Source organism: Siniperca chuatsi, linkage group LG10 (genome assembly GCF_020085105.1).
Source record: "Siniperca chuatsi isolate FFG_IHB_CAS linkage group LG10, ASM2008510v1, whole genome shotgun sequence".
Lineage (NCBI taxonomy): Eukaryota > Metazoa > Chordata > Actinopteri > Centrarchiformes > Sinipercidae > Siniperca > Siniperca chuatsi.
The window spans coordinates 14352376-14375276 of record NC_058051.1 but is presented as its reverse complement, the minus strand read 5'-3'; the positions used below and the strand labels follow the sequence as shown (position 1 = coordinate 14375276).

At 38.9% G+C, this 22901-nt stretch overlaps 1 protein-coding gene across 4 annotated transcripts; it reads left to right on the top strand.

The window, feature by feature from the left end:
• Nucleotides 1-3182: 3182 nt before the first annotated feature.
• Nucleotides 3183-22869, top strand: pik3cd (phosphatidylinositol-4,5-bisphosphate 3-kinase, catalytic subunit delta). 4 transcript variants are annotated; one of them, XM_044211585.1, is made up of 23 exons: nt 3184-3462; nt 4373-4547; nt 5306-5534; nt 6787-7019; nt 7338-7514; nt 8531-8686; nt 9149-9235; nt 10236-10457; nt 13330-13426; nt 13845-13975; nt 14057-14107; nt 14220-14387; nt 15523-15644; nt 15753-15896; nt 15979-16078; nt 16165-16331; nt 16878-16987; nt 17333-17411; nt 17500-17667; nt 19462-19585; nt 20050-20195; nt 20287-20419; nt 20506-22869. In XM_044211585.1, the coding sequence occupies exons 2-23, from the start codon at nt 4407-4409 to the stop codon at nt 20641-20643; spliced, it is 3123 nt and encodes a 1040-aa protein (XP_044067520.1). In that variant the 5' UTR covers nt 3184-3462; nt 4373-4406; the 3' UTR covers nt 20644-22869. The 4 variants fall into 4 exon arrangements, with proteins under 4 accessions (XP_044067521.1, XP_044067520.1, XP_044067518.1 ...); XM_044211583.1 differs by having other exon boundaries at nt 9146-9235; XM_044211584.1 differs by having other exon boundaries at nt 3184-3482; nt 9146-9235.
• Nucleotides 22870-22901: the final 32 nt, after the last annotated feature.

Here is a 22901-nt window from a genome sequence, read left to right as displayed (position 1 = left end):
GCATGTATTTCTTTGGACTGTTAATACTGCTGTCATGCTGTTATATCTCCCTCTAAAACCAAACTCAGTGTAAATAAAAGACTCTTGGGATTGTCTCAAAGACATTTCTGCTTAATGAGCGATCAAACCATCAGCTAAAAATCAGCAAGCCTGGCTTTGTCCAGAGGTGACAAAATCCTTCTACTAACACCTCTAAAACTCACTGATTAACACATTATGTCTCGTTTGTTTAATCCACACAAAAACCAAAGTGTAAAAATAGCAATTTGCGGTTTTATCATTCACCTTTATGATTGTTTTTTGTTGTTGTTGCATACTTCATTTTCTAGCATTGTCATCCTCTTAAGATCAGCATCTCTTGAGAATTTTCATCAAAATGACAACACCATCTTATTGCACAAACCAACAAGAGAGAAAGTAGATGAATAATGAAGAGTATGCATTAAAAAAAAAAAAAGAAAAGCGTATGTTTCTGTTTGGCTGTTAGGGCCAGAACAATGCTTCTCCAGGAAGTCAAGACCCCCTTCTCGATTCCCCCACAGAACTGCGGGTAAGCCCAAAGACAGTAAACAGGTCACACATCTCAACATCACATGACCAATCTAAAAATATGTGTTCACTCATTGTCAGGGTGAATCTGTTATCTTAAGTATTTGGTGTTTTCCTGCACTGAAAAAGTTAATGATTCTGGTGATGGTTGTATTACTGTGTGATGAAATAACACAGCGGGTTTCTGGTTAAGCTGTTTACTACCAGTGATTTAATTATTCTAGTTATACCTGCAGTTTTATTTAAATCCCAGCACAAATGGGACTGGAAATCTAAACTCTGTAACCCTTATGCACATGGTATTGGGGTTCGAGCTTGAGTTCCTATCAAAAGCACCAAAGTACAACCCTACCTGAGTTGTACTTTTTGTCAGGCACAACTGACAAAAGGTTCAACTCTGTACCTTGTTTACTGACAGGGTTTATCTGGCTCATAGTTGAAAATAGTTCACTGACTGTTCAGGGGCGAAGGGTGGGAAGCAGGTTCATACTTTCAGTCTGCAGCTCTGGCCAATAGTTTCTCTTCTGCACAATCACTTCCTGTTTTCACCAGCTGGTCTGAAGTGCACTCACAAACACATGTTGTGTTCAAAATATATGAACTGAGTCTGCCAGATCTTATGCACTCATGGCAGTATAGAATCTAAGACATCATTCAACAAGAAACCAGAGTTTTCAGAGGTACTAGACCACAAAGACTCAGAGTGCACATGAAGGATTAACACCTGCTAACCAAACTGACAAATAAACACAACTGACAAATATTTTGTATGTTATTATCTATCTGTCTTGCTAAGACATAGTCTGGCATGGATATCAAGTCAAAAAATGATGTTTTTGTGCATCACATATCTGAGAGTAAATAGTTAAGTAGTAATGTCGTGCTGTTGATGTTGGCCCCTCCATTTCCCCTTTCTATGGTAGTACTACTGTGGTTTATGTTCCACTTCCATGAGCGTGGTGCCATTGTTCACTAATGGCTGCAAAACTAAAATTGTCACTGGTGTTATGGTTACCATTTGGAAATAAAGAATTTTGTTTCGTATTTAATTATTTTTACCTGTTCATTTATTTGCATATTTACATTTTGGAATTTAGAAAAAACTGATAAAATGTATCATTCCTCTCATTCTGTTTTATGATGGGTTGCATATTCTTAAATGCACATTAACACGATGTTCATCATGCACGATTACAGAGGGCTGGACTTTCTTAAGTGACACTATGGTACCTGGAAATATACTTAACCTCCGTCTGACTTACAAGAATTTCAAAAACTAGGAGACACTGCTGTTGTATTTTGGGTCACACTGCGTTAGACTTGTGAAAGTTGCAATGGTGGATGGAAACAAAATGAGAAAGTACCTACTGTACTTTTATATATGCATACCAAATATTGTCAGTGAATCATTTTTATGATTTTCTTACTGTGTCATTAACAAATTGATGACGCTGTCTTAATTTGATGGTGATGAACACGTAGAAGTAGAGATTAAAGTGACAACATGAGATTAAGGCTGCATAAAACACATTTTCATTACTGATTAATCATCTGATTTTCTTTTCTTGATTAATCGATTAATCATTTTGTCTCTAAAATATGTGATAGTGCCCATTCTAATTTTCCAGAGCCCAAGGTGACATATTCAAATTGCTTTTTTTATCTGACCAACAATCCCAATTCAGTGGAGGAACCTAACAAAGTGCATTTACACAAATACTGTTCTTTTTGAGTATTTCCATTTGATGCCACTTTATACTGGTATTCCACTATGTTTCAGAGGGAAATATTGTACTTTTTACTCTACTACATTTATTTGTAAGCTATTAGTTACTATACAGATAAAGATTTTACGTACAAAATATGTGATGAGCTTATTTGCAATATACTGTATCTATAAAATTGATTTTTTTTAAATTGCTCCAGCGAAACCAAATACAGAAAAATGCTATACTTACACATTAATGCACCAGTAACATAAATTTAAAAATGTCATTTATAATAGTATATTACTCACAGGGACCATTTGTCTGCATTGAGTCATTTTACTTTTGATATTTCAAGTATATGCTGCTCATAATACTTCAATACTGCAATATTTTAAAACAGGACTTTCACTTGTACCATATATTATTTTTTACATTGTGATCCTTTTACTCACAGGATAGGAATACCTCCTCCATCACGGTCCACAGCCCAAAGAGATTCACTTTACTATCACATAGAAGCAACGATTATGATACGTGTGCTTGCTTTGTTGAACTGAACTTTGAGAGGAAAAGATGAGTAAATAAAAAATCTGATTAAAAAAATAATAAAATGTAAAAGCAGCAAATGCTCACATTTGAGAAGCTGGAAATGGCAAATATTTGACATTTTTGCTCTGAAATGACTTATCAAAATAGTGGGAGATGTATTTTCTGTCAGTTGATTAATCGATGAATTGACTAATTGTTTCAGCTCTACATGAGTTACACACACACACACACACACAACGCTAACAATATACAAGTAGGTTATTTAGGAGGGATGGAGGGCGGAAGTTAGAGAGAGAAATTTTACTTTCACTTCTCGCGAAGGTGAAAGCCTTGGTGGACGGTCCCTTGGCGCGCGGGAGCGGGAGGGGGGAGGGGGCTGGAGAGGCAGAGCGCAGCCGCTCAGTCCCGGTCAGTGCAAGAACATCGCTGCATGAATGACAGCGCACTTGTACGACGCAGGGAAACACTTCGCCACTTTATTTGAGCCGTGCGAGCGCTTCGTCCGTTAGAGCCGGATTTATAACACCTCACCTCACTTCACAGATAGATTCCGCAGCCTACAGCCGCCTGAGCAAGAGATGACAGCGTGATGTTACAGCCTCCATCTTCGCTGTAAGAAAACCATGAAGAGATGACCGGCTTGTAGAGCTGACAGGCAAGTGTCTCCGCTAACAGGTTGGCAAGGCTTTCGCTATGATATATATACACGTTTTAGTAGAATAACACGTCTTACATCGGACCGCAGCTGAATGTGCCCCTTCTGTTTTCTTCCATATTGCTCATTTTCAAGATGTTTCTCGTTTATAATATGTTGAAATAACCATACTGTAGGTATTCTAAAATATATCCAAATACATTTTTATATATGTAGACGTAAGTCAGCCTACATCTGGCAGACAATGCAGCTCAGACAGTTCAAGTTTCTTCTTACTAAAATCAATGGTGTAGAATTACTTTATGGCAAACTCTTGTCTACTACTACTGTCAACAGTTGAATAGAGTTGCAGGAAGTGTACATCAAATTTCCTGGTAGTCTGGTGTATTTTTTATAGTGTGTATAATTCAGTCAATGTAAGTTTCTTTTTAGTGTGTCTTCGCCTTATTTGACCCCTGAGCACTTCTTTCTGACAGAACATTCAGTATGTTAAGGTGGATATATATATATATATATATATATTTAAATGCATTAAACTGATAGCAGCACTCCAAAAACACGCTTCAGTTTACCATTTTATATATTAATAGTCTTATATATGCATTAAACTGCATTAAAGAGATAGAGGAAGAGATCAGGTACAAACAAGGCCCTTATAGTATATATTATAGTATTATAGTATAGTGTCAGTCATTCATTGATGTCATACATGATCTGCATGTGCTTTCTGATTCCAATAAATAGCCCTGTAAAGATAGATCATTCAGGGTTTTATTAACAAACAAACTGAGTGTCACACCACGTTACACACAGCACACGTACATGTACGGTAACACATGTTAATAGTGGTCATACTAACCCCGGCTGTGTTTCCTCTGTGTGGATGGGCGGCTTGTGTTCCGGTGAGCAGCAGAAGAGCTGACGGTAAATGAGAGGCCGTCATCATGCCCCCGGGGAAGTATGGGATGCAGGAGGAATGGCAGAAGGAGGGGGACCAGGGGATCGTGATGGACTTCCTGCTGCCTACTGGGATCTTCCTCAAATTCCCTGTGTCTCGAAACGACACCATCAAAAGCATCAAAAAAGTACGCCCCCTCAGATCCCCCCTTTAATTATCAGCAACTGCTTTTAGAGATCAGAAAAACCTTGATAGAACTTCTTTTTTTTTGCCACTGATGACCACAGTTGCGAAATGCTGTTGTTATTTGCAATATTTACTCAATACGCTTTTAAGCAAATTGGTTGACTTAATATTTCCTTCAGACATTAAACTAATTAAAACATCAGACAATCCGAACAATGCTTGCTTGTGCTTTTGATTCATCTTAAAGTTTTGATGCAACTGTTAGAGAACGAGCCACAGCTTTCCTCCTTGGTATACACGGCCAGCTCTCTGCTGAAACAGATCTGCTGTTAAATGTGAATGTGCCAGTTTCTATGCCAACAGTTCTGCCACTTCAGGCTGTTTGATTTAGCCGTGTTAAGTAATGATACTCTTGGAAGCTGTTAAAATGATTAAGAGATTAAATATCTTTCCAATCGGGGTAATTCACAAGGAATTTTACAAAAAACTGCCAGGGTCGTTTTTTGGACAGTAGGTTATCGTTTTAGCTCATTAAGTTCATAGTCAAATTAGATATGTTATTCAAAAGCGCTTTAGTTGACAGTTTTGTCTTGCTTTTGAAAATACTAATGACAGTGGTTGAGGTATTTTGATCACTGTTAAGATAAAGCGTGCTTTTACACTACCCCCAAGCATACACTTTAAATGCACAGAGAACACACTGTGGCCTATAAACACTGCGCTCTCAACCTCGTGCACTGTTGTTGTCTCTTGTTTCAGATGGTTTGGAAAAATGCCAGAAGTGAGGCCCTGTTCAGTGCATTGGGTGATCCTGACGCATACGTCTTCACCTGCATCAACCAGACAGCAGAGCGGGAGGAACTGGAGGAGGAATCGAGGCGTATAAGCGATGTGCGGCCCTTCATGTGTGTTCTGAGGCTGGTGGCGAGGGAAGGCGACCGAGTGGAGAAACTCACCAACACCCAAATCAGCCTGTTAATTGGCAAAGGTCAGCGGCATCCTTCTCTGATAGAGCTGAGCTGCTGCTAGAGTTGCAGTACGGCCACAGAGGTTATTGGTGGTTGGTGGTATTATTGTGTAGTTACTAAGTATAAGATAAGAAGCAGTGTTCTGTCATCATCAAAAAGAAGGTGAGAGTTTTTGTCATGTAAACTTTTCTCAGAGGCATAACTGCTCTCGCCCTGGTTCCAGTTCTCTGAATCACTGTCCACACCTCAAATTCTAAAAATGTATTGATTACCATATGTTGAATGCAATAATGAAGTGAAATGAAATGGCAATTTCAAACTGAATTGCCAAACTTCATTATTCTGTCTGACATTATGTTCATATATTCTGTTTGGCACTCACCTATCAGCAGTGACTGACATATCCATCCCAGCAATGGATGCGAATATGTTGTTTTAACAATTGTTATTTCTGTAAATGGACTTATGACAACCTGTACAGCACCGTTCAACTCATCTGCTTTTTGTCATTTTCTTGGCAATTTTTCTGCCACCATTTTTCAGGCTCTGGCACAGGAATGTGACGGTCCCATTCTTAATCCTGCATACAAAACTCTGATTGGCTCGGTTGTTTTTCCAACCAGGGAAACAGCCATCGCAGCAAGCACAACAGCAGCAGCACTATTAGAGTGGATGAAAAAAAGATGTGACAGTGATTCAGCGGTCTGGGACTATATTAGGTTAGAGCTGCTCTGGAGGCAGAAATTATACCATTGGCTGAGTTAAATCCTTAATGCGTGGTACCAAATGGTCGCTATTTTTCTGAGCAGTTAGCAAAGTTAGCAAAGCAACACTTGAATGAAAAAGATGGCACTTTGAACAAAAAAGCAGTTCTTTCTTTGTTCGCTTTTATTCATGATGTTCATTATCTTTGAAGGTCAGAACGTTAATGGCTAGCAAAGAGCTAAATTAGCTAATTTGAAAATGGAGCACAGCTAGGCTAACTAATGCTAATTCCATTTTTCCAGTTCCAGTAACATTTTTGACTTGTTTTTGACTTCATAATATATTCATAGTATATTCTTTTACCTTCTTCACTAGGCTTCAGTTCAGTCAGTCAGAAAATCTGTAGTTTTATGCTTCTTTGAGTTTAAATTCATAAAAACATGGCCAGCTCTCAGGTAGATCCAGTAAATGTTTTTATAAAAAATCTTTCACAAGTAAAGTGTTCCTCTCACTGTACAAGTCTTGTATTTATTTTTTTTTCTTTTCGCATTAATTATGATTTTTCAGGCCTGCATGAATTTGAGGCCCAGAAGAACCATGAGGTGAATGAGTTTCGGTCTAAGATGCGTACGTTTTGCGAAGAGAAGGCTCAGGAGCGGCAGATGTTGCCATGGCAGCAGTGGATGGAATACAGCTTCCCATGTGACCTGGAGCCATGCTGCTCTCCGCCAGAGTGTGGGAGCGTAAAGTCAAAAAACACCAAGAAGATTTTCATCAACGTCAAGTTTGAGGCTTGCGATGTGAGTTGAACTGCTGTTTTTATGAGTCATATTTCTAACGATTGTTAAGGCAAATGAAACGTTATGGTATGATGGGGCAGCAGTAGGGAACCCCACAAAGAGCACAACAGCTTTGATTGGAAAAACGGTTCTGCCATGTGTAGACAAATTGTGGAGGATGATTTTAAGCAAATGTGAGCACCTTTGGAAATCCCCCTCCCACACCACCTTCAAAACATCACTCAGGAACAAGATCCACAGACATGAAAGCTACATTTTCTATGATTTTCTGTAAAGCTGGCACCTTTATTTGTATGAAATTGTCCGGGGCTCTCACAGGAAAGCTTCATGCTGCAGCAGGACCCCCAGGACCTCCCATTGGCTCTGATGAGGAGCGCCCTGAAGAAGAAGGCCACCGTCTTTCGCTCAGTGCGACAGGAGCCCGAGGACTACACTTTACAGGTCAACGGGAGGTGGGAGTTCATCTATGGGAAACACCCCATATGTCAGTTCAAAGTGAGTGACCGCAACAACAGCGTCTTTGAGCAGAGCTGTTTTGTGTGGAAATACAGCTGCCTTTTTCAGATTTTATTGTTTTGTTCATATTTTATTGTTTTACATATTTATTCACACCCTTCATGTCAACATGATGCTTCATAGTTGTGATGATGTGCGCTGTTTTGATTATGCCAAACAGTGATTAGTATGATAAGCAAAAAAAGCTAAATTCTGGTCTCATCAGACCATAACATCTTTTTAGTTTCAGCAGCTCCCACATGCCTCCAGGCAAAAATGAGTCCAGATGTCACGTCAATGTTTTTCCAACAGTTGCTTTGTTTTTGCCATAAAGCTGTGACTCGCAAAGCAACTGGGCAACTTGATGAACTGCCATTGGCTTCTTGGTGGCTCCCTCAATAATGGCCCTCTCATATGGACACTTAATTTTTCACTCAACTGTGCCATGGTGAATACTTATGCAATCAATTATGAAATCAAACTGTTAAAACTGAGACAATCAATTGTACTTTGTTTTGTTCACTTTTGCATTAAAGAGTCCTTTTCTGTTGATCTGTGTCAAAATGCCTAATCACAAACAGGAAAAAGCCCAACAATAGTGAACACTGTTATTCTCTCAGTGGATGTAGATCATTTTCTGTTCTGTGTTGTTTGTCTGCATTCTGCCTGTGGGTTTGGCCTGTGCAGGTGGTCTGTAATAGCTGAAATGATTGTCAGGAGTGAGTCAAGGTTTTGGTGGCAGGAGACCCCATTGTTGATTTTGAAACTCCAGCTACCTGCAGGGGTGACTCATATCTGTCGAGCAGCCCTGCAGAAAGGAACTGCATCCATCCACACATAATGAGATTTCGGCTACATTAACCTACAGCAAATGAACAGCCTCCAGGAGTTAACCAGTGCTATCAGATCATTGGCAAATATCTGTGGGTGAACTGACTGGTGGCTGTAACAGTAAACAAAAAAATCTCTTCTTCTGTCCCTTCCTGTTGTCTATCCCTGTCTTTTTTTTCTCCCAGTACATTTTCTTGTGTTTGAGAAATGGCCAAAACCCTCATCTAACCATGGTGCACCACTCCACCATCAGCAAATATCAGGAGGAGCACGGCAGAATGTGCAGCCAGGCATACAAGAGTCGCTCCTTGTCCAGACCTCCTCCACTGCCCCTGAAGAAGGTAAGAAGTCAGTGTTTCATTAACAGAGCAGCACTCTTTCTTTCTCTCTCCTCCATCTCTCTCTCCTCATCACAACCGGACTGTGGACTGTGGCACACTTGAAACATGCTGTGCAACACGATGTTGATAATTTACATGCGACACCTTTGCTTGCAATTACTGTAGTTGAGGTTAGAGCATATATTACCAACTTTGGAACTGCACTGGCAAATTGAAAGCTATTGTGTGTTTTTTAAGCTTTCATCTACAGTGTTTCACAGTTTCTTCAAGTTTCAATGTTTGTTCCCCTTTTTTACTTTCTTTTGAAAGTGTACGTTGTTGTGTTTCTTTCTTTTGACATGTTGCTAAACAGGAAATTGTAGCAACAGTTTCATGACTTTAGACTCCAGTGAATGCCATTATAATGTAAAGAATGACAGGGAAAAATTACCTTTCCTTTCTTCTGACTCCTTCCTACAGCAGAATACCTCCTCTCTGTGGTCCATCAATGAGCCTTTCTACATTCACCTGTTGCAGGGCAGCCGAGTGAATGCAGACGAAGGAATGAAGGTTGGTGTGGTTTTGTGTGGGTTTTCTCTCACTTTGCTGCTCAATGAAATGTGACAGTCACTTGTTTACCAATATCTCAATTTCAGTTGTAGGAACAGCGACGTTGACATGTAAATGACAGGGGGTCACATGGTCCAGACCACACGTTTCCCATAATTCATCAAGGCGGTTGGTTAAAACTTCAAAACAGGAAGTGGGGAGGGCCTATCTGATTTTTATGTCTCATTCTGAGGCGTAGATTCTAAGAAAAAAGTCTTCATGCTGTCTCTGTCTCTCGCTTTCAATGCACCTTTTTGATGCATGCATTTTGTTACTAATGCAGATAAGGCCCTACCCTACATTAATGTAAAATTGAGACATTTCCCTGTAAATGAGTGGCAAAAGCATGTAGAAATATCCAGTAATGCTGCATATCAAGTTTTTCCATGTCTGTTTTTTTGCAATGTCAGTTGTCTTTTTCAACCAATTTGACAAACAAGAAAAAGAGTAAGAACACACATAGGGGACTCTGTTAATGTGTGTCTGTGTTTGTGATTCACTTTCATAACTAACTATGTTACTGTTTCGATGGGTTATTAAGGGTGCACTTCCGGCTGCTGCCTTAGTGCACATCATGACTGATGGCAAATTTGTCCTGTCACATAATTATCAGTCATGTCTGCAGTTGGCAGGCAAAGGTTTGAAAACACACCCTGGGGGAGAATAGCCACTCATATATTTTGTAAATATAGATTCACACTATCTTGATTTGCCAAAAGGCAGGAGCTGAATGGTCGTACAATATTGAATTTTGACTCTGCATCGCGACCTGCTTACGTTATGAATGTGTAGACCCTTTGACTCATAGCCTGAGTGACACAGGAAACTCTGAATCATTTAGTGAAGTCTGTAAATCTTCCACAAACAATCTCCCTCACACAAGTGCTTAACTCTTCAGCTTCCAAACCACATGTCATGCCTTCATCTAATCACTACTGTGTATGTGTCTTTCCCCATCCAGCTTGTGGTGCAGGCTGGTCTGTTCCATGGCAGCGAACTACTCTGTAAGGTGGTGACGAGCTCGGAGGTGACAGTGTGCTCTGAGCCGCTGTGGGATCAAAAGCTGGAGTTTGACATAAACGTGGCTGACCTGCCTCGCATGAGCCGCCTGTGCTTTGCGCTCTATGCTGTCATTGAGAAAGCCAAGAAACCCCGTGGCACCAAAAAGAAGAATAAGAAAGCGGTGGGTCCGTTAGAAACTCATGTTGTTTTCTGGCCTTAGTGTACAACTTGTAATTGAGCAGGCGAGTGTTTGGGCTGGTGGGTGTGAATTTGTTAGCAAGCACAAACAGATCTGTTTCCTTTTGTGTGTAGTGTGCGTAGTCGGTTTGTGCTGTGTGGGTGTGTTTTGCTGCTGCGTCTGGTTGTGCAAGTGTGTTCAGTGGCAAGGCTGCGGTTAACATTTCATCCGCTTCAGCTCTTTTATCTATACATCACCCCAAGGAAGGAAGGAATTAGCAAACATTTTCAAGGAATTCTAAATTCATCTTTACAGTCGCCATTCGTAGTTCCAGCACCCCAGCCCACTGAGCATTTTACCTTTTAATTTACTTCTCATCTTTAAGGCCTGTACTGGGGGACAGTTTAGAGTACTGTTGCCATACAAGACTGTCATCAGCATAAAATAGGTGCGTCTGTGTTGAAATAGTATAATTTATATTAATTATAATGGACAAAGAATGGAACTGGCTGATTTCAGAACATTAGCATTGAAAGTCTGAGTTTTATGATACAAATATGCATGAACCTGACTTGAACAAGATGGTCCAGTCCAAGAGAATAATAATCATTTGTTTTGTTAAATACACTGATCAACAGTATTCAAAGCCTTAGAGAGCCAGCTATAGACACTAATGTTAATAACTTTAAATTTGACAGTAATACAATTATTACATTTAGAACATTTAGAGCAGTTATTACATTTAACACTGAATAGATTAGTGTATTGATAAAATTAAAATTAAATTGATGTGCAACTTTTTTGGTTATGAATTAACCGTCACTTAATTGTTTAAGAGTAAGATGACTTACTGACTCAAGTTTTCACCGTCGTCTTCCTGCAACAGGTTAAGATTTCAGAGCGAGACTTCTGTTTCTGGTTAAACAAAAAAGTCTATCTCTGTAGGGATCCTTTCCATAATTCTGTCAGACATTTAGAATAACAATCTGAGGTGAGGCGATCTACTGGACCAATTCCAAAACTGTTTGTACCTATTTAGACCCCAAAATATGTAAAAAATAAAATAAAATAGGGCCCAGGTTTAAAGATATCAGAATAACCCTTTAAGCACAAATTTGAGGTACTTTACTTTATATTTTTTGCTACTTTACTTCTACTACACTATATTTATTTGATAATTTTAGTATATGTAGTAAAAAACAATAAGCTCCACCAGCTGCAACATTACAGTAATATACATCAATAATTATAATTCAATCATGTAATATACATTATTCTGAAATGGACCCTTCTGCATAATGAGTACCTTTACTTTTGGTATTTTAAGTACATTTTGATGCTAATACTTGTACTTTTTACTCAAATTTTGCTTGACTTTTAGAGTATTTAGAGTATTTCTACACTATGGTATTGTTATTTTTACTTAAGTAAAACATGTGTGAAGATAAGTACTTCTTCCACCACTGATCATTGTAAATTGAATATATTTGGATTTTGGACTGTTGTTTGGATAAAAGAAGCAATTTGAAGATGTCATCTTCGAGTCTGGGAAACATTTTTTCACAATTTTTTGACATTTCATAGAACAAATTATGAATCGAGAAAATAATCGGCAGATTATTATTAGTTGCAGCCCTAATTACATGTATGAATTAAAAAATGAATATGCTACTTCATGCTACTTCATAGTAACATTAATAATATGCCAATTGAGGCACACTGAGTTTAAAGTTTTAACATCCTCTTGCTTACTTATTTGTCTTTAAATCCTGTTTAATGCACGAAACTACAACAGCAGTAGTGCTACACTGAGAGACAGCATGGGAAAGACCCTCCACATGCCCACTCACTGTACACTGACAAGTACAGTGAACAACAAAAAATTCCCCTTTTTTTCTGCATCTGTGGTCTCAGCCCCTTTCGTTATGAAGCGTTGCAGCGGCTGTGGGCAACATGTATGGAAGGGCCGCCCAGGTGGGTTTATAGGCATCAAGGCTACTTCTGCTTTCTGAGCCACTTCTCTCTTCTTTTGCCCGGAAGAGAAGTCCTGCAGACAGACACCCGAAAGACAGATGGAAGTTGAACTATTTTAGTCACTCTTGTTTATGTGTTTCCTCTCTTTTTTTTAGCTGGATGCATTCAGCGTACATGTCTTTGTTTTGTTTTTAACACATTGGATGGTCAAGGTATTTTTTCTGCTGACCTTTGCCTGGATCTTATTTCCATTTTTGCTGCTTTACATTGCAGCTTTAGCCGTAATACTTAAGACCTTATAAATATAATATCACTGTCATTTAAATTTTTTTCCTACAAGCTGCAAAGTCCTTTGCTTCACATTTTATTATTTAATACAATTAATTATAAAGTAAAAGTTACCACTAAAATGCTTTAAACTTTTTTATGGCATTAAAATATTTAAGTTTTCTTAACACTATTTGATTTGAATTTGATTTGATTGAACATCTAAGCGGATGTTATACAAGAGAGATTTAATAATTCAATACATTTTAGATGAATTGATGAAAAATCTTTAAAGAATCTTAAATATATCTTTTGGATGTTGCAAAAATTAGTTGGCGGTTGAACATATTTTTGAAATGAAAAGAGCTTGAAAAGATAGATAGATAGAAGTTAAAATAGATGCAAAGATCTTATTTTATCTCCCACAAATTACTAAAAACTACAAAATGTATTTGGATAAAAAATTATTTAAACTAAATAAACAGATTTAGTTGTAACTGATCACACTTTAATGTAACTTTTATTGAAAATTAGAGTTCTTTGTCCCTCTTTTGCTTTCTTTTTGCATGATTTTATTGCTTGCAGATGTTCTTCAAAGTGAAGACCTAATCATCCCTGTCTCTCTCTTCTTCAGGATTGTCCGATAGCCTGGGTGAACACCATGGTGTTCGACTACAAGGACCAGCTGAAGACCGGGGAGTTCCTCTTGTCCACATGGCCATCTGTTCCTGGTACTTTCAGCCTTGTCTCTTCTTACATCTCCTCCTCTTCAAAAACATCTCACATGTTAACAGCCTCCTCCACAGCGCCTGTCAGCTCACAGTGAGGGCTGAAATACCCAAAGTGACGTGGCGCCATCAAAACCCGACATATTCACTCATTATGCGATTGCTGATGCACAAGATAGCCTTTATAAGATGCGGAAATGACTGTTGTTTGTTGGTGTCACAAACATGGCTGTAAATTAGGGCCACGTGTTTTTTCACTTTGGCTGTAACGTAAAATTATTTTATCTTTCTCTTCAGAATAGCAGTAAGTCTAGCACTCACTGTCACTTTTAGAGATACGGGAGTGATTTGAAATGTACTCACTAAGTGGATGAAAGCATCTGCCAAATGGCATAGTTCATGTATGACATTTTCATCATAGATGACAAAGGCGATCTGTTGAACCCGATGGGAACAGTCGAGAAGAACCCAAACGTGGACAGTGCTGCTGGGCTTCTCATTCGCTTCCACAACATCCGGCCACATCCTCTCTATTACCCTCCACTTGACAAGGTACTTATTCCCATAAGGCTATATTTGAGAACATACTGAAATTTTGATTTGTCAAGTCAAAAAATCCTCATCTGTTTTCAGATAAGTGACATGGAGAAGAATGGTGACGCAGCTATTGCCACTAAAGAAGAGGTAAGATTTTCTAGATCTCACAGAAGTTAAACAAACAGCAGCTGTTTCTTGAGTACATATTATTATCATTTATTTATATGAATATGTTTTCGGGTCACTTTACCCTCTGTAGTACATGAAACTAAAAGAAATCATGGACAACAAAAACTACACCGAGTTTTTCGAGGACGAGAAGGAGCTCCTGTGGAAGCTTCGTGCAGAAGTCCGCGACCGTTATCCTGAAAGTCTGTCCAAGCTGCTCCTTATCACCAAGTGGAATAAGCGTGAGGACGTAGTTCAGGTATAAATTGAGAGTTTTGGAAGAGAATTTCCCCACTATGATCAATTTGCTTTTCTCAGGTGTCTGTATACAGGTCTCAAACTGTCTGCCAAACACACAAAACACCTGTAAACAGTCCTCACAATGTACAGAAATATTCATTTTGTTTCTCCTAAATGCCCACTTGTTTATCAGTAATTTCACATATAATGTGTGTGTGTTGGCAGTAATTGCTAGCTTTTCACTTATGTATGTCATGCTCAACAATCAAACCAGTAAGGCTCTAGCTAATGATATTTTTTTATTGAAACAATTAATGTAACAATTATTTAGCTGATTAATCGATTGATTTAGGCTGTAAAATGTTAGAACAAGACTACAGCCATGCTAGTGTTTTGAGCTAAATGCTAACGTCAGCATGCTAACATACTCACAATGACAATGCTACAATGCTTAATGATTAGCAGATACTGTAGGCTATAATGTTAATAATCCTATGTTCACCATCATAATTTAGCATGTTAGCATGCTAACATTTGCTATTATACGCAAAGTACAACTGAGGCTGATGGAAATGTCGATAGTTTTGCAGATATTTGGTCATAAACCAAAGTGTTGGATGATTTAAAAATTTGACCTCATGATCCAATGGTTGTTGAGACATTTCATTCTGAACCAGAAATGTGAACCTCATGCTGGCGCTAGAGTAAAAGTCAGGGGATCACCAAAGTCAGACGGGTTCATCCTCTGAGGATGATGAATGTCTGTACAGACCAGAGCTACGTCGCTAGCATGGCTAACAACTAAAAATGCTCATCACATTTCCAAGAGTCCAAGGTGACAATCTTCAAATTGCTTTTTTTGTCCAACCAACAGTCCCAAAACCACAGATATTTGATCAACAATGGTTGAGCAGAGAAAAGCAGCATATCGTCACATTGAAGAAACTGAAACCAGCAGATGCTCGATAAATTATCTAACCAAACATCAAAGTAGTTGCTGATTCATCTTTTCAGCACTACCAACCAGTAAAGGTCTTGAAAATGTTTAAAAAAAATTACAGTACACTGAAACATGAGAAGTTTAATCTGTCATCAAACGTGAGAGTTTTATTTATTCTCATCGTGACGGAAAATGGTCATTTGATTCTCCTCAGATGGTGAGTTTACTGAGGAACTGGCGGGACCTTCCAGCCATCCATGCCTTGGAGCTCTTAGACTACAGTTTTCCCGACCCAGTGGTCCGTTCTTTCACTATCAGATGCCTCAGGAAGCTCAGGTACACACATATTAATGTTCATGTTTTTGCTCATATCCATGCAGCATCAGACATTTTGTGTTTCCAGTTTTAACAGTGGAACTTATGACACATTTTCTCTGCACACAGTGATGATGAACTGCTGCAGTACTTAATCCAGCTGGTCCAGGTCCTGAAGTACGAGTCCTATCTAGACTGTGACCTCACCACTTTCCTGCTAGAAAGGGCTTTGTCCAACAGGAGGATAGGACACTTTCTGTTTTGGCATCTCAGGTGAGACGCAGTCCAGCCGAAAAAACAAGATCGAGTGCATCTGCAGCCTTTTGTTTGACTGGAGAATGTGTTTTTACTGTAGGTCAGAGATTCACGTGGCATCTGTGAGTTTGCGTTTTGGCCTGATTCTGGAGGCCTACTGCAGGGGAAACATCCACCACATCAAGTTCTTAGCAAAACAGGTAATCTCACACACTTATACACACTGACCTAAAGCTCTGAAATGTGTGTTTTTGTTTTGTATTAAATCTCTGCCTCTCCCACACAGAACGAGGCTTTGGGCAAAATGAAGGCCCTGAGTGACTTTGTCAAGTCGGGCTCCCAGAAGATGACAGCAGATGACCTGAAGCTGTGTATCAGACAGGAGTCCTACCTGGAGGCCCTGTCAGACCTGCTGTCACCACTCAACCCCAGCATCATCCTCGCTGAGATCTGGTTAGTGCAAGACACACACACAGTGCAAATTGCATTTTTTGACAACTTCATTGGATTTTTTTACTGAATTACAAAATAATACATTTACGTAGCATATTGACAAATCAACCCTTAGTTGTTACAGTACCAATAGACTTTGTTTTATTTGAAATTATACTGTATGCCATCCTACACTTATTTATCACCCCTAAAACCCTTATAGATGAGGATGGTACCATTTTTTCCTACTCTGTCCCCAACCTGTTCATCTTCATCCCCTTGAGCAGTGTTTTTTTAACAGTATTGGCTCTTAGCTTGTTTGCCCTGGACAAAATTTCTATTTTGTCCCTATTTCTACAGTGGCCCATAAGGGACAATAGTCATTGATGCATAAATAAATCAATAAGTAAAATGTCACCAGGGTGATAAACTAAAAATGGCAAAGTGTTTTGTAAAAACAGACGTTTTCTCAACTTTCAAGGGCATATTGTCCTCTGTCTGTGGACCTGGCACTATTGGTCATGGACAATGGTCATGTGTTTATAATGAGTGTTTTTGCTGTTGCAGTGCAGATAAGTGCAGGTTTATGGACTCCAAGATGAAGCCACTCTGGCTGATGTATAAGAACCCCTTGGCTCAAGGAGACATGGTGGGCATCATCTTCAAGAATGGAGATGGTGAGATACAAGAAAATCTGAATACATGGCCGCACACATTCAGTACACATTAACATACAGTAGCCACACAGTGTCAGGATTTAAGCTGTAGTTAACTTTAGTTTAGCACAAAAGGAATACACTGAAGGGTTAAAATACAGGGTTGTACATTAAAATGCACCGGAAAGATAAACATACCCTGCAGGTTTGGAAAGGGACGTCCCCTAAACTCAAAAAGAGGAAGGTTAGAATTCAAACAGTACCAGGGTTAAAGTTAGCATGAAATTTAAATTTCATACATCATTTGTGACAATGAAATAAAGATGTTTTTTTTTTTCTTCACCTTTTTTCACTCATCACCTTTAGATCTTCGACAAGACATGTTGACCCTCCAGATGATCCGGCTCATGGAGAATTTATGGAAGAAAGAAGGCCTGGATCTCAGGTAGAGTGGGAGCAGTTGTTTGCATCAGCTGTTAATGCTTTTGCCTCTAGGCCAACCTAATACTGTTAATTTCACCCTACACTTACAGGATGATCCCATATGGCTGCTTGTCCACTGGGAACAAGATGGGGCTCATCGAGGTAGTGAAGAACTCAGACACCATTGCCAATATCCAACGTAACAGCAGTAACAGTGCCGCCACGGCTGCCTTCAACAAAGATGCCCTGCTCAACTGGCTCAAATCTAAGAATCCTGAGTGAGTAGGATGAACAACTTTGACACAGTGGTCACTATTGGAAGCATCAAAATGTCATCTTCTACTGTGTAGATACTGTAGTGATCTCTCTAGAAGGGATGACCCTCTTTAACCTCAGGAACCCAGCACAACACATTATATATGCTCACCAAATGCTATTCAAAGCCACAGAGTTTTATCTATCCATCCATTTTTTAATTGTTTTTCATGATCAGGGTCACACAGTGGCAACAGGTTTAGCAAAGAGACCTAAATGGCCTTTCCCCCAGTAACTTTCCCCAGCTTCTCGTGGGGAACCCCCAAATGCTCCCACCACAGTGTCAGCTGTGTCATAAGCTGTGTCCCAAATACATATGTTATGCTAGTCATGTTTTGTTGTTATGAAGTATGTTAAAAATGTAGAATCAAGTTGGTGGAACGTTAGCTCCATAGACTTGAAATTTACATTCCAAAGTTGCATTTTGACGTCTCTTTCGGTGCACAACTTGTGTTATTTCCTGTTAGTACGAAATGGTAAAGTACATTGATTTCTGGGTATACAACTACATCACTGATGTTGTAGGTGGTGTGTACCAAAAAGATGCACCAACTATAGCACTTATTAGCATTATTAGCATACTTATATAGCAAGTATTTTTATACTGTAGGGAATTGAAATACAGTGATGGTCTGAAATGTGTTACCGCTGTCTCTGTTTTGAACAGACATTTTTGGAATTGCCGTTGTCGTTTTTGGAACTTGACTTTCACCCTCCCCCCCTATTTAGCATTTATAAACCGTATAGGAACAATTAGTAAATGGTCTTTAACACATTATAATGTAGTTGTAAGCATATGCAAGGACATTTTAATTGTTTACTGATGTATTTATCAACAACTATAACTAACGCCTGAGTGACACCCATAAGTAGAGGCTGGTGTATGAACAGATAAAACAGATAATGAATGACAATATAGTAAAACATAGTTTAATAATATAAAATATGTCATCATAGGAGAAGTTATGATTGTTGACAAATACTGTACATTAATAAACATTTAAAATGCCCTTATATCTGCTAACAAGTACATTATAGTGTGTTATAAACCATCTATTAAATGTTTATCAGCTTTAAATTCTTGTCAAGATCCCAAGGTACTGTTACTTTTTTTTTTATATAATTCAGTGTCTTAACAAAAGCTTATGTATGTAAGTGGTTTTCTTTTTTTCCATCTTAGGTGGGAGCATTTAAGTTTTATGCTTTAAGAAATGCTCTCTGGATGACTGTGCGTGTGGTTTGAATTGTTGACTTCAAAGTATTTATTGTGTGCAGCATTTTTAAAGCTTCAGCAACATTAAATGAGAGTAGATTTTTATTTGGTGCCAGACAGTCTGAAGGTCTTGTCTATTCTAAAAGCTCCTCGTAGAGAGAGAACCATTCAATGTAATGAATAAGCCTTTATACGTCACGTTGGCTAGAAAAGGGCCAGCTGACTGCATGACAGAACAGAAAGGTAATTAGCTTGAAATGCTGCAGCACCCAAAAGTGGAGGGGAGAAAATTAGTAAAAGCTTGACATGATGAACCCTGTGCACGTCTAGACCGTGAAAGGATGTCACAGTCAATCATTAATCGTCCACAGGAACTCTGTGAACATTTCATATAGCAGCGAGGAAATTCTGTCTCACGATTGTGTGTGTGTGTATAGTAGTTATGCAGGTTATATGACAAAGATAAGAGAAGTGTAAATGTACTGTAAGAACAAAACCCACTCATGCTTTGCTTCCTTGTTTCTCTGATCTTTTTTGTCACCAGGGACAAACTTGATCAAGCAATAGAAGAGTTCACGCTGTCCTGTGCTGGCTACTGTGTAGCTACTTACGTCTTGGGCATTGGAGATCGTCACAACGACAATATCATGATCAGGGAAACTGGACAGGTGGGGTTTTCTACTGGGATATTTTTATCACAGGAAATCACTACACTGAAATCTACCACAGGGGAGTGATTAGATATTAGATAAGTGGGAAATGGGTGGTACTTAACCCACACGTCAACCTGACTTAACTGGTGCTTTGCTTTTATAATGTAGTATGTAGCAGAACTCTTACTACGGTTGCCAAAATCAATAGTATAGTAGTTTTCACTGCTGAATGTTCAAAAAACATACTGATTCTTCCCTTTGAAATGTAATACTGATTGGTATGTCAAGATTGGTGAGTTCCCAAACAACAACCTTAGTAATACTTAGTTGTGACTTTTAATTTAATTCCAATGAGTTTTTTGTCAGATTAGATGTCAGACTAAATCCTTCAGGTTGCTCAGCAGTTAGTGATTCTTTAAGAAATGTGACTGTGATCAGTGATTCAGAACCCAGAAGTCATTTTCACCTTTGCTCCTCAGCTGTTCCACATTGACTTTGGGCATTTCCTGGGCAACTTCAAGCGGAAACTAGGCATCAACAGGGAGCGTGTGCCTTTTATCTTGACTTATGACTTTGTCCATGTGATCCAACAAGGAAGGACGAACAACAGCGAGAAGTTTGAGAGGTACAATATTTTGTATTAGTCTGTTTACTGATCTGGGATTCTATTCACATATTTTATAACCAATGACTGATTATTGCATTCATGTTGTCAGGTTCAGGGAGTACTGTGAGCGGGCCTACAAGATTCTGTGTCGGAACGGGACGCTGTTCGTCAACCTCTTTGCTATGATGAAGGCAGCAGGACTGCCAGAGCTCACCTCCTTCAAAGACATCCAGTATCTAAAGGTATGCAACAGTGAAGCTGCTGATGCTGCTGCTAATGATGAGGATGATAATAATGTTGACAATGTTTTGGGTTTTATTTTCAAAAGGACTCTTTAGCTTTGGGCAAATCAGAGGAAGAGGCACTGAAGAATTTCAAAGTGAAGTTCAACGAAGCTCTGCGGGAGAGCTGGAAGACGAAGGTCAACTGGATGATGCACTCCTTGGCCAAAGATAATAGACCGTGAAGAACACTGCACCAAGGTAACCTGAAGATGACCAAAAATTATGGATTTTAACTTATGGAGATAAAAGGGAAGAAAACACAATCAAATATTTTACTTTATTAATGGCATTCAAAGACCCTCAGCAAATGTTTACATCCGACTGGCCTGTTTGTGGTAAATAACGACTAAGCGGAGGTATCCAAAGACAATGATATAATCATGGAGCATATTTTCACAATGAAGGAAATCCATCACACTCATTTTTCTCCCATCTAACGGAATGGAATGCCTTTGCCTTGGGAACATATCAACAAAAATTATAAACACGCTTTTTTGATGTGTTAAAATCGCTACTTGAAAACCACCTGCTCGTGCAAAAGTGTTGTGAATCACTGAAACAGAAGCAGAGACTGAAAGTTAATCTCACCGACTGCATTACTCAGCAGGGAGCAAACTGCAAACAAACTTTATGATGACTTTAGATGACACCGCTCAGTCACGGAGTACAATAACAAGGCGGCAGTTTCACCTCAAGTCTTTTGTACGGTTTACGACCCTTGATGTCATTTCCTCTCATCTCAACTGCCTCTCTGCAATTGTGTCTTGTTTTTTTATTTCATTGTATTTTATTTAATTTGGTAACTCTGAAATACTTGTACAAAGTCATGAAGGATATTTTAAAAAGATGTCGTGTTTTACTGATATATCACTTATTCATGTGTAATGTTGCCTTGAAGTACAGTATATTGCCTTTGGAGTGCCAGTAGACAGAAAGCATTGTAACATTTACACTTTATTGTAAGATGAGAAAATAACTTTAAATGGGACCTTTATTTTGATAACATCCCTATGTACCAGGCTGTCTCACCCAGCAGATTCTTACCAAAAAGCTACTACGCATTAAAAGAATAGTTTGACATTTTGGTGAATTCACTTATTTGCTTTCTTGCTGAAAGTTAGATGAGAAAGACAATACCACTCTCATGTCCATACGTTAAACGTGAAGCTGGAGCCAGCAGCCTTTAGCTTAGCTTACCACAAAGACTGGAAACAGGGGGGGAAACAGCTAGCCTGGCACTGTCGGAACATAACTAAACCTTCCTTCCAGTGACTTTAAAGTTCACTAATTAACACATTAGTAGAAAAACTGAAGTGTATATAGGACAAGTTGCAGTACCACCCACAGAATGGCAGTTTCCCTCTATTTACAGCCTTAATATCTAACGGACAGCTACAAGAGTGGTATCGCTTTTCTCGGCTAACTCTCATCAAGAAAGTCAATAGGTGTATTTCCCAAAATGTCAAAGATATCATATAGACATTTGGTCAAATGTTTAGACAAAATATGGAATAGATGAGGCATTACAACCCAAATAAGAATCTGTGGACTTGTATAAACCATAGAGGTTGCGTTTCTCAAAATGTGGTACTGTACACATGGCCCTTTTGAAAGTGGAAATCTGGACTATGTGTACTGTCTCAGATGATGCAGTATGTATGTCTGTGTGTGTGTATGTGTGTGTGCCTGTGTTATTTTGTGATATTTAAGTTATGCACTGTGATTTCCATTGCATTTTTGAACTGATGTGCCAGGTGCCATGCAAGAGATTTCATGCTTGTAGTGTCAAACACCTCTATGTCATATCTAATGTTGTGCAAAATGGTGTGTGTCTGTTTAAGGGATCCTGTGTGCTGTATGATTAAATTTGATGGTGCATTCAGATTACTTTACATGCTGTATATCTTGCTGTCAGTCCTGCAAGGAAGATGATGTGCTTTTCATAGCGGTTTAAACAATCTCTACCATTTGTATGAGTCTCTGTACTATGATAACGTTTACAGAAGAGCAAGTGTAGCTGTAGATTACACAGCAAGAAGATTTAAAAGCTACTGAAATATTCACTGTAGAATAGACTTTAAATATGGGTCATCAATGTCCCTCAGTATAGGCTCAGCTAAACAGTGCTGCCTTAAGCCAGAAGGGGTGAGCCTATTGAGTGTATGCGCTACATTTGCAAATTGTACTGCTGTTGCCTTTAGAATTGATTGTAAAGAATTCTGTCAAATGGTACAAATCTTTTAAGGCTCATGTCTTATTTTCATGTGTGCAGCTAAAACAGATAAATCATCCTGTCAACATACAGTAGGTCTGATGTAGACCTGTCCTTTATCTGCATCCTGTTTTTACATTTGCTTCACTTGCTATTGGGAGGGAAACATACACTCAATAAACAGTTTGCAACAGGAGATCGCACTGAGGCTTTCTGGGATCCAAGCCA

What these genes read in the sequence shown, in the direction of transcription:
- pik3cd (XM_044211583.1), top strand. Translation starts at nt 4,407, where the DNA reads ATGCCCCCGGGGAAGTATGGGATGCAGGAGGAATGGCAGAAGGAGGGG. An exon ending in CTCCACTGCCCCTGAAGAAG is followed by an intron (nt 8,687 to 9,145) that starts GTAAGAAGTCAG and finishes TCCTTCCTACAG; the next exon opens with CAGAATACCTCCTCTCTGTG. An exon ending in ATTACCCTCCACTTGACAAG is followed by an intron (nt 13,976 to 14,056) that starts GTACTTATTCCC and finishes ATCTGTTTTCAG; the next exon opens with ATAAGTGACATGGAGAAGAA.